This window comes from Maylandia zebra, linkage group LG5 (genome assembly GCF_041146795.1).
Source record: "Maylandia zebra isolate NMK-2024a linkage group LG5, Mzebra_GT3a, whole genome shotgun sequence".
Classification (NCBI taxonomy): domain Eukaryota; kingdom Metazoa; phylum Chordata; class Actinopteri; order Cichliformes; family Cichlidae; genus Maylandia; species Maylandia zebra.
Window position 1 is genome coordinate 14753363 of NC_135171.1, and position 12064 is coordinate 14765426.

Below are 12064 nucleotides of genomic sequence, written 5' to 3' on the forward strand. Positions count from 1 at the left end.
ACAGTCAGCATGATGATGTTTTCTGTTGCGCACAGTTGCTTTCTGAGCGAATTCTGAAGCGCACACACATATTTCCATTACAAATACCCCCCCATGTGTTTTTAAGTCATATTAGGGACGTCATTTAAAATAGTGTTACACTGTAAAAATGCAATGCGTTCAATGCGTTAAATAGTCTAAATTACCAGCTAATTAACGACAGTCATTTAAAGCCCCATGCAGTGAGGAGTTTAGGGGACCTGCTATTGTGACCTGTGTTTCTTTCTGTAGAACCCTGCAGATGAGACTCAGAGAGGACAGCCCTGTGTCACCTGTGGAGAGCAGTGTCCTGGCTTTGCCCTGCACAAATGGAGGTACAGCACTTGTTCACCCAGATGGGTGAGCGATCCATATCACACCAGTGATGGGGGAAGGTCCAATGTTTCTTTTGTTTTTTACATCTTTACAAGTCACTGAATTCATTCATTCATTCATCGAAAAGGGTTAAAGCGAGAGTCATTTGCTGTGCTCCTGCACCCAGTTTGGCAAAGCAGCCGTTCTTAACACTGTGATTTCTTCTTCAAGAACTGTTCCAAACTCTTGGGCTGTTGAATAGAGTCAGCCATGCATCATACTGTGAGGAAACAATTGTTGTGCCCCTGTGTGCTCCAGGATAATAGTTTTACAGTAGAGACCATTCATGCAGCAGGAAGGATTCAAGCCTGCTGCTTCTGCAGTCACGCTGTCACAACTGTGAGGGTATAAATGTGCTTATGCTGCGAAACAAACTGCATATTGTTGGAAGACGTAATCCTGCTGTGGAGTACGGGAGGATTGGGTTAGAGTGTGAATGCCGGTGACTGTGCTTGTGCAACTGTGGAGATGCTGTGAGCATTGGAAAAGAATAGGCTGCCTGACCCCGCCCCCTAGTAAGGCTTACATGGAGAAGAGAAGTTCCAAACTATAAGTTCAGTAACACTGAGAGGTTTGTGTTTTTACACCTGTGCAGCCTATAAAGTATGACCTTGTTCTGCAGCATGTTAGAACTATTTTAGTACCATTTTTCTCACAGATGTAGAACGCATCAAAAAGACGTTATAACTCACTGCAGTGTTTTGGTAAAACAAAAGTCAGCTGGGTCGGAGACATTTCATTCAGAGAGCGTGGATTTATGAAGTGTTTTGTCTGTTTGATAGGAATCCACAATAGGCTGGGAGTTTCTGAGCCATAAAGACCATCCAGTCTCCTTTGCCGGTAACTATACAGAGGCAACGGCAGCCTCAGGAATGCAGCCTTTAATTGCTCGTCTGTGCAGTCCCACAATAAAAAGTCAACCCACTCCCCACCCTCTACCCCCACCAAGCTGGAATAAAAAAGTCAGTGGACACAGACTGCCTGCAGGAACACGACTGTGTGCTGAGGCAAAAGGCTGTTTTATTGCTCCAGCAAGTCTTTGTGTCTGAGGCTAAACAGAGAAAAAGACAGGGTAACTTCTTAAGGAATGTCCTACTTTCATACCAGGCCAAACTTAATGGGTTTTCATGCTTAAAAAAAATTATTATCCTTTTTTTAAGGCGTAGTTGTAATGTTTTGCAATGCAGTGGACTTAAAGTGACCCTTGGGTCAGAGATAGGAATGAGAAGGGGGGAAATGTGTGCGTGCATGTGTGTACACTTACTGTATGCTCTGGTCACAGTAGCTGTTTGACAAAAACAACACACATTTGTAATAGATTATGTGGTAATATCCACCCTACTGGATGATCTGCCGTGACATTTTGGTTCATATATCCATGTATGCTGAAGGTTCATGCTTTGCTGATGGACTCAACTTAAAACACTGTTGTACTCTTAGTCTTTTCTTTAAGCTGAATTTAAATTTGAGGACGAGCTTGATTTCTTATCTGGGATAATTTAAGATTAGTCTTGGGAGTTATTGGGATTTCAGGTAGTTGCTCTCTTTGTGTTGCTGCCATATTTCTTAATATAAATTTAAAACGCTGATAAATGTATGTATTGAAAAGAGAATTTCAGCATTGACATTTTCTTTGCCATTTAATCCTCTAAATGTATTGTGTATGTGTTAGTCCGTAGGGAAATTACTCCTCTGCATTTAACCCATTCACCCAGTGAAGCAGTGGGCAGCCACCAATGCAGCGCCCGGGGAGCAGTGTGTAGGGACGATACCTTGCTCAGGGGTACCTCAGGGTATCCATTCAGTGGAGTCGAACCCCTGACCTTCTGATCATGGGGCAACCACTCTACCTACTGAGCTATCCCTGCCCTTATATTGTCTATCATTGTGTATTATATTGTCTATCCCTTGTTCTTATATTGTGTTATTTGCCATTTGATAAAGTAGCAAAAAATACCATTCTAAATCTGAGGGTAAATGCCCCCTCTGATTATTATCTTTCCCAAATACAGTCTGAAATATTGGGATATGTTTTTTATAAGAATATTAAGAGGAGTAGAATAGGAAGGATCATGGCTGAATGTCCTGTTAAAATTTTGAATGGAGTAAGGGGTCTGGTTAAATCTCTTCCATTTCCACATTTTTATAGAAATGAGCTATTTGTGCTAAAGTGAGGAGGCAATCCCTTTGAGAATGTGCTATAGCTGTTGTTTTACTCAAATGCGATCATAATAATTATTATTGATACTTCATTTATCTTGCTGAGATTGAGAGCTCTTTTTCTGGAGAGACCTGTGCACAAAAATAAAAACATAGACAGACCAAAGTAAACCAAATGGTTCCGGTCTGCTTAATGTTAAAGGTTCAGTGGAAGGTCCAGGACATCTAAACGTCTTTTGGGATCTTTGAAGTTGCTGTCCTGATGTGGATACAAAATGGACACATGAAAGATTTTCGGTTTGCTGGCTGCTTGTGTGTTAGTGTCCATGTGTAACAGAGTAAGTCAAGTTGGCTGCTCTGGGTAGGTTAGTGATAGGAGCGGATTCTCTTCGCTCAACATGTTCCTGCTAAATATTTAATACTTGCCTTTGGCTTGATTGATTTTCTTTGTACTAATGAGACTCATTACCAGCCTTATTAACATTAACCCTGAGTGTGAACGTGCTGTCTGACCCGCCGGATCACATGACTCTTCTGCATGACGCCAGTGTGTTTTCACACCTGAAAAGTTACTGTCGCTTAACCTGTTTTTAACCTGTTTTTGAAGCCTTGAGTCAGTCCAGGCATGAATCAGACTGCAAATCCAATGAGATCTTGCCATTAGCAGTTTTTCATTTCCTCCAGCAGCACAACATAAAACTTAATTTAAGGCAGTAGGTTTAGTTCAGGTTTTGCCAGAGCTGACTGGCGCTGGACAAAGCCTGCCCTTGTGTGCAGCGACGCTTTGGCTGAAACTTCAGCTGGCTAAAAGCAGTTCTGAGCAGATAAAGAGAGAAGCAGAAAAGGACAGAGGAAGGAGGAGAGATGATGTTTGCAGGAGAATAAGAGGGATCACGGTTGAGTTTTAACCCGGCCCTGAATGGCTTGCTGACGTCTGTCCCCTCGGTAACCTGGTGTGATCTGCATAACACAGGCTGGGCCCCTCAATTCACTGTGTTAACAAGACGATCTGGCAAATAAAACTGTCAGGGTGCCCGGCCATTTGAATGGGTTCTGGCTGTTGCAGCACTGAAGAAGACTCAGTTTTAGGTGAGGGGGAAGGGAGAAGGAAGCCAGCGGTGGCCGGTGCCAGATAATGGAAACTTTAGATTTATCACCAAAGCTGTGTCAGTGTATTGGCATGTAGATGGTAAGCATCTTTGCTTGATAGTTTCCAGGGATGAAAACATTCCCTGACCTGCTGTGTTTTCTCCTTTTCAGGGCTTGTTTGGATGCAGAATGCGTCAGCAGCGTCTCCTAATAGCATTCATATGGGTCAGGAAGCAAAATACTTTACTAATAAACTTGGCTTTTTAATGTGTGAATGGCATGTTTTGTTTCTGCCCTTTGGCGGTTTATTTTGAAGGGGTTTTATTTTCACAAACCTGCAGGAACTTTGGCTCTATGCCTGATGTTTACAGATAATGCAAGCCTAGGGAGCTTTGACTCCGTGATATCAATCATAGTTTGACCTTTAGGTTTTCGGACTGTGTCGGGCTAAAGTCAACCCTTCCTATTTCTCTGCTTTCATTAACTGCTGGCTTTGTCCCTCGCTCCTTTCCCCCTGCCATTTCTCCTCATATTCCTCTTTATCCAAATCACCCCATAATTGACTGTAACAGGCTGGTCTAGATGGGGATTACGTATGTTGGTCACGGAAATGAGGATGGCCTACACATGTCGCCGGCTGATTTCCTGCAGGGCTGGTGGTTGCCTGTTGAATTCCAATGATATCCTTGAATCAAAATTGAACAGCCAGGCTGAGATTATAGGCTTGAGCAAAATTCCCGTACTATGCCTTCCCTTCTGCATTTGGGAATTTTAATGATAAGCATGGGTAAAGGACTGTTTGTTTGAAACAAGCACACGATTCTAACATATTCCCTGCTTTCTAATACTGATTGTGCACATTGTTGCAGAAAATACACGAACACGTTTATAACTTCTTTTTCCCGACACAATAGTATCGACTGATCTCATCCACTGTGATGGACTGGCATTATACTGGATTTCTTCTTTTTTTTTTTCTTTTGGTTTGGGACTCATTTGTAGAATCTGTGAGGACGGAGCCTCACATCTGGTTTAGATGCAGCTTGTGGTGCATTCACCAACAGATCAATTTGATCCCTAAGAGAAGGATGGGTGTAGGTCAGCAGGCGGTGTCATATCATCCACCAGGTGGGTTCTGGAAGTGTAACAGGACCCCCTGAGTTGGGTTTCTAAACTCTGTGCTTGCATAATTGGCTTTTGTAATTCTCTATCATTAGAGCTGTAGTCGTTTACTGACAGACTACGTACAAGTAAAAGTAGATTCAATGATTAAAAAACGGTGTGCCTGCAGTTTACAGTATTCACATGCCAAGTTTCAAATAGTTTAATATAACATATTATATAATCACTCTGTGTGTGTGTGTGTGTGTGTGTGTGTGTGTGTGTGTGTGTGTGTGTGTGTGTGTGTGTGTGTGTGTGTGTGTGTGTGTGTGTGTGTGTGTGTGTGTGGGGGGGGTGTAACAAATGTCATATAACACAATTTATTAACAATTTTAAAATGGTTTTAAATTTCAACATTCTTAAAAAGCAAAACTGTAAAGACCAGTATATTCATATACCACATATCAGTATGATCTAAAAAGCACTTTTTAAAATTGTTTTCTTGTTTATGTGGTGAAAATAAACTGACCAGCAGGGGGCAAACATGTCTAATAGACACTGAACTGTATTAACCACTTTGTTTACTGGTTGATTGGCTCCATTGTCTTTTAATTCATGCCGTCAGCTTGTTAATTCTTTTCAAAAGGTTTCCAAATTCTTAACAGTTCCCCGTCTATTCCTGAGGTATGACATTAACTCATTATGATAATTGCCTTTTGGCCCAACATCCTGATAAGCCTTCAGCTCTCTCTTGCTTTAACTTTTCCAACATTAACACACATTGGCAACTCCCCTTGATTTACATTCTAGTCATGTTCATTCATCCTGGCGTTCGCCCTGGTGGTGATCCATACCTTAAAGGCTTTGTGTGTTGAGCTGCCTTTGAACTGTCATTGAGAATAAAGCCAGCAGGTCAACAAGTGTAATTGTCTGTCAGCTATGACTGTACAATATTTTGTACTAATCCAAGTTAGTGTGGATACCTACAGAATAAGTGGAAGGGGAATCCATGACAAACTTGCATTTGATCCTGTGGCAACCTTTGATATATGTTCATTTAGTGTAACTTAAACTGAAAAAGGGGGAGACACTAAAGTCATCAGGACTGACTTTATGCATATCTCTATTCAGACTGCCTTAACCCTCCCTGCAGCCTTGTACCCATACAGCAAACATGACTAAGAACTGAAATAAATAAAAAGCTCCTAGAGACTGCAAATAGTTTCTTGATTTGTCTTTTAAAGGACTGATAAGTCATTGAAGCCGAAAAACAAATTCTTTGACCATCAGTTCATCAGTAAACTGATTTCTCAGTTCAGGAATAGGTGGGTGGTTAGACTGACAGGGAAGGTGAGAATGGTGGAAAATGAAAGATTGACAGTAGTATAATGTCACCTTGTTCTGCCTCTAAAATAAAATGCAAGGGTAATTAGCTTATACTTACCCCAGTCAATAGTTTCCATTGCTTGTTTCCTGCTCATACACCTGTAGTCATTCTGTCTCATAGTGCCACTTATCACTGCGTCACCTCAGCTCATTAACCCTTCATCTTGTGGCCTCCTCTCTCAGTCCTGGCATCCTTCCATTCATGCATCTCCTCATCTCTGCAGTTTAAAGACTGCCAGACCGCTGCAGAGGTTTACACAGTGCTCCACTTCAAAGCCTTCTTTGATTCTCTCCTCTTGTTTTATTCCCCCCCCTCCTCAGTTCTCACCGTCTAGCCACCTGTTCTCATTCAGGCTGGGTGTGGAAGGGAAAAGCCTTAAGGAGCTGTGCTAACACCACAATTTGAACACACAATCCTACAGGCATTTCTTGTCTTTGGAATACTTCCTCAGCTGTGGTGATTTGGAGGGGATAAAATGTTCTTTGGTTTTGGGTTTTTTGGGGTTTTTTTGCAGCCAACAGAGGACAGCATTGTACAAGCGCAACATGGATTCATCCAAGTTGAAATCCTCATTGACTAATGTGTTAACTGGAATATCAGAGATGAGAGATTTTTCCATAATAGCAAAGCTTCACACCTGCAGCACTAGAAGACACTGGCGTGGTGTGGATCATTATTTTATTGGGGAAAACTCATATGTTAGGAAAGGGTGACAGTTTCCTTTTGACGTTCCCATTACTTTAATTACTTGTCCTGTTTTTTACAGACCCCCAAATCCCAGTGGAACACAAAGCCTTGTTTGTCTTAATTGCAAAACAGAAGCTTGATGACTCTGCATTGTTAAATTATTTGATTGGTTTATTGATTCAGCCAGCCCCCTCAATATTGGTTGGCTTAAGTGGCATGTGGACCTAAGAGAATTGAGTGTCATCTATTAGTCAAGAAAGGAACCGGATAACCTCTCTATCAAAAAGGACTGAGTTTGGACCATGTCGATGCGTCACTTTGACCAAGTTTGTTAGCTGAAAAAGGAAATTCTAACGTTTTGGATGAATTGCACACATCGCCACAGCTTTGACCCTTTGTCTTCTATTCCTCCAAAGCCCCTTTCACTCTTCATCTTTGTTTCTTTTCCCTTCCCACGTCTGTCTCTGTGTGTAATTTGTCGTCATCTGAAGAGTGGGCGAGGTGTCGTCTTCGTTCTGCTTGCAGGTTTGCGTGAGTCAATGCTGAATCTAATAGGCATGCTGGATGAGCTGTAATGCTCTGCTACTGTTCTGCTGGTTCATGGACTTTGTCTGTTGTGTATCTGGCATTTTCTTAAGCCCGTGTGTGTGTGTGTGTGTGTGTGTGTGTGTGTGTGTGTGTGTGTGAGAGAGAGTATTAATAGCAGAGAGGCTCTTAAGTGAAGCCTATATTTCATGGATGAGAGAGTAGGCTGGCTCTCATTGCCAAACTGTACAGGTATCTATCAACTGATCTGAGTGCAGTCAGAATGGAGAGGGGGCAGAAAAAAGTCGAAGACAGCTCTGAGGCATGGCCAGCTACCTCTGATAAAGGCCAGAAGTAGCACTGCCTCACCGAAACATTAGAACTCACACACACTAGCAAATGGATAACATTTTATTTTTGTGGCTGTGGTTGTAAATTTTGGGGGCATTTTGGTATTGACAAAGTGTTTGGAAACATTCTGCTATAGCTGGCAGGTCCGTATTCATTCCTATGGTGTTTTAGTCAAAAACTGGTGTCAATAACTATATTTAAGAATCTGATGGTTATTTATTGATTATTCTTATTAGTTTTATTTATTTGTATGTGCTCTTTTTTTTTTTTTTTTAATAAGAACCTCAGTTGAAATATTTGGATCTGGATCATCTAGGATACTCTAGTACTACCTGGTCCATCAGATAGTACAAGAATAGCTCTGAGGTGTCAAGGCGTGGACTCCAAAGGTGCTTTGTTGTGTTTGCAGCAGATGCTTTAAGATGAGGAATTTCCATGTTAGATTTGTTCAAGCACACTGCTGCCGGGTCACTGTGTGTCCCTGCTGCTGTTATAAGAGAGACAGTCAGTATTTGAGTGGCTGTAATTTTTTTGGCTTGTTTGTTTTTGCAGTTGCCCAAAATTAGTTGTTAGTTATAGGGTGTATGCGAAAAAACTACATACACCCTATAATTCAGTAGCTCGTAGAAGCACCTTTAGCAGCGATAACACAAAGTGATCTTATTCTGTATGACTTTATCAATCTCATATTGTTGTGGAGAAACTTTGGCCCACTCTTCTTTACAATCTTGTTCATTGAGTTTTGCAGGAATTTGTTTATGCACAGCTCTCTTAAGGCGTCACCACAGCATTTCAGTCAGGTTGAGATCTGGAGTTTGACTGGGCAACTGCAAAACTTTAATTATTTTCTTTTTCAGCCTTTCTCTTTAACATATGCTGATGTGATTAGGATCATTGTCCTTTTGCATGACCCAAGTTCAGCTCAGTTTAAGCTGTCGGACAGACGCCCTCACATCTGACTCTTTTCTTTATACTTTGCAATCAACAAGGAACTTTTCTGTATACCAAAGTGCTTTTTTCTTAAATGCTTTGTGTTACTGTTTAGGTACAGAGTGGAGAGACATGATCTGGAAAAGGTAAATGGATAGGCTGATGATATGTGACAAATTACTCAGGTTGAATTTAAGTGCATTTCACTTGCATGGTACATGTTTTAGCCAGTTCAGACATGTGGATGTGAAGTAGCTTTACGTTCTCCTATAAGGCTGTGTGTTGCAAAAAAACAGCATGGGCGCTAACGAAAGACAAAGACATTGAATCACTTGGATTAAGATGGATAGAAATGAGAACTGGTAATGGAGACACCTGACAAAGTTATCTTTGTGATTTGATTGAGGCCATCATCACCCTTATTTTGCAAAATGGTTCTGTTTCTCTAGCTTAACCGCCAAGAGCTCTGCATATTTGAAGGTTAGACTCATTCTTTTTCTCTTCTCCAGCAATCTTTATCACTCATCTGACCGAGTTTATTTGTGCAGGTTGACCAGTTGCCAAGGCAATGATGAATGTGCTCTAAGTTTGCTGCTGCCTTGACAACAAGCCAGATAAGTTGTGTATTATCAGTAAGACAATAGGAGGACCAGTGAATATGGGCGGTAAGCAGACATGGGAGAAGGGGAAAAAAAAACCTGGAAATGAAGAGGCTAGTGTTGCTCATTTGACGTCAGACTTTTTGAGTGGGTTTAAAAAAAAAAAGTTTCTTTTTATGTATGATCTTGGTCACAGTTGAATGAAATGTTAAGCTGCATGATCTGAATACTGTTTCAAAAACCTCCCAAAGAAGAGCATGAAGAGTTTTCTGTTCTTTATTTTAATCAAATGTCAAATTTAGCTACAACGTGTTTGCAAAGATGAAAAGTCACTATGAAACTGGCCCCTCATTTTAAATGGTTACCTTAACTAAGTTATTTAAGGTTATCAGTGTCAAAAACTTTTGCCAGTGACATTTGGTTAACTCCCTCACCATGAAACGTGGAAGAGATGCATCAAAAGAATAAAAAACAGACTTTTGTGGAGTGGTGTGGCCCCAAGAGTGCTTGAGTTGTGGAGGTATTTGTATTATTTGAAAATCTTGTGAAACCAGAGAGCCAAGTAACTCACCAGCAATGTAGCCTTCCCTTGTAAAGTCCCTCTGCGATTTATTTCTCAACCTGATACTCTTGTAGTTGTGACCAGCACACAGACTCCAACAATTTTTGAATGTGATGTTGAAAGAGTTCAAATTAGCTTTGACTGTGATTAGGATATCCAACACTGGAAACATGCATGGCCAAATAGGTTTTATAAAAATAAAAGCCAAATATGCACCTGCAAATGTGATCAGAAGTGCCCGCAGACTCACCTTTGACTCTCTCCATGAATAGTGTTGCGGTTTTAGTGTCTGTCCAGCGTATGCAAAGTATTGTGCTGTAACACTTAGACAGTCTGCACAGTCCCAACTGCCTTCTGTCACATAATAAACCCATGTTATCCTGTTAAGGCTTGACAGTGAATGTGACAGAGTGACTGCAAAGTCCAGAGGCGGAAAACAGAATGAGCTGATGTGCTGAATCAAAAGGCCGTTGTATGCATGTCAAAGGTCAGCTTTTAACCAGCAAATCCCCTTTTCTCTCATCTAATCCACCAAGCTGGGGTTTTCCCACACCACAGGGCACATCTCAGACCAACCAGCGTGCAGACAGACAGGCACGATGGTGCCTGATAGCATCCACAAGGCTCAGACCACAAGTAGTCTTATTTCCATCAAAGATCCTTGGCCTGCAGGTATGGAGGGACTGTGGGTCCAAATTTATTTGAGCAAGTGTTCAGATAAATTAAAGCATAGAAAACATGTCTCTTTGTTATAAAATGCACAACTACCGATTCATTTTTACTGTTGAACTTCCGTTATGGTCTGTCCAAAGGCTAGCGGGTCTTAGAAGATTGGCTCAGTACAGCATCCATGCCACAGATGGCACTGTAGTAAAAGTAGCTTGCTTGTTTCAGTAATGTACTGTAGACATGTTTTCTTTTTTCTTTCCAAAGTCCATTGAGACACTTTTCTAGCTGTGCAGAGTCTCATGAGGTAAATTAACCCTCTGTAAAGTTGGGCATTACTCATTTTCTCCATTATGCATTGTTAAAGATTTTAAGAACGTGTCATTAGCTTGAAACTGATAACAGCTGGCCATATCTCAGTTTCAACCATGCACTAGCTAGTTGCCTTCATTAAACATGTCTTACTATTGCAGCATTTACAGGGTCTAGATCAGACCTTTAATGCCAAAAGCTCAGCATTCTGGTTGTCTATTTAAATTTGAAAGTATTGTCACACATTTCGAATATTACAAACTGTCAAGTGATTCTTGGAATAATGGCTACAAAGGCAAAGTTCCGAGAGAGAGTGAGTGAGTGTGTGTGTGTGTGTGTGTGTGTGTGTGTGTGTGTGTGTGTGTGTGTGTGTGTGTGTGTGTGTGTGTGTGTGTGTGTGTGTCTGGGTTCAGTTGTTAGTAACTTTGTACCACAAAGTGTATAATTTTAGCTATGCCATTGCTATGATTAAAGCTGGCACTGGAGGTAATCATTGTGGAGTAATACATGAGCTGTGCTTAATGACAATAATGGATATCAGGAAGGAAAAGAAAGCAGTTTGGGCTGTAATCCATTTAGCTAAAGACTTTCTTTTGAACTTCTATCCAGACTCATCTGCAGGGGTCCAGGTTGTCTGCACATGAGTTAGTTGCACATTTTATTCAACTGAAAGTTGGTCAGGAATTTATAGCATCAAAAGTTACCAAGTATTACTGCAATATATTAGTGCTGGTAGTCTACTGTATTTTCTTGACTCAATGGGAACCTGGAGGCGAAAGCTAACATACACTGTGAGCAGCATCAACGCTTCTTACATCTCTCTCCAGCATGGCATCATCAGGTTACACGTTTACAGAGAGTCAGCAGTTTAGCCCGTCAGCCAGTTTAGCTGACTGGCCTTGCTTTGTCAGAAAGGCTGTGATGTGCGCTGTATATCTCTGCATTCTTAAACAATGAGCTTAACTTCGCCTGAATTCAACCCCCCTCTAACATTATGTTGCCTGTGGCACACATCACATCACACACACACACACACTCATAATTTCCCCCACAGACTGAATCGCTCATTTGGTGTGGGGATCAAAGACTCCAATATTTATAAGTGGTCTTGGGGTGTAATTTGTTTCTCGTTTGATTCTGACGAGACCATTCCCCGTCTCCTCTTTATTTATCTATGTGTTTATTTATTTATCTGTTTAAGCCAAACTTCTTCTTCCTCATTACAGCGGCTTTAATGTCCTCGCTGAGCAGAAGCTAATGGCGATATAATGAACGGCGTGCAAGCACATTGAGAGTAAAATG

General features: G+C 41.2%; 1 protein-coding gene across 1 annotated transcript in view; it reads left to right on the forward strand.

Annotated features, from left to right (window-relative positions):
* Nucleotides 1-12064, forward strand: part of prickle2b (prickle homolog 2b) — an 88467-nt gene that overhangs the window by 401 nt on the left and 76002 nt on the right. The window contains exon 2 of the mRNA XM_004545287.3: nucleotides 271-353. Coding sequence (XP_004545344.1) covers nucleotides 271-353 — 83 coding nt within the window. The remainder of the gene's footprint in view (nucleotides 1-270; nucleotides 354-12064) is intronic.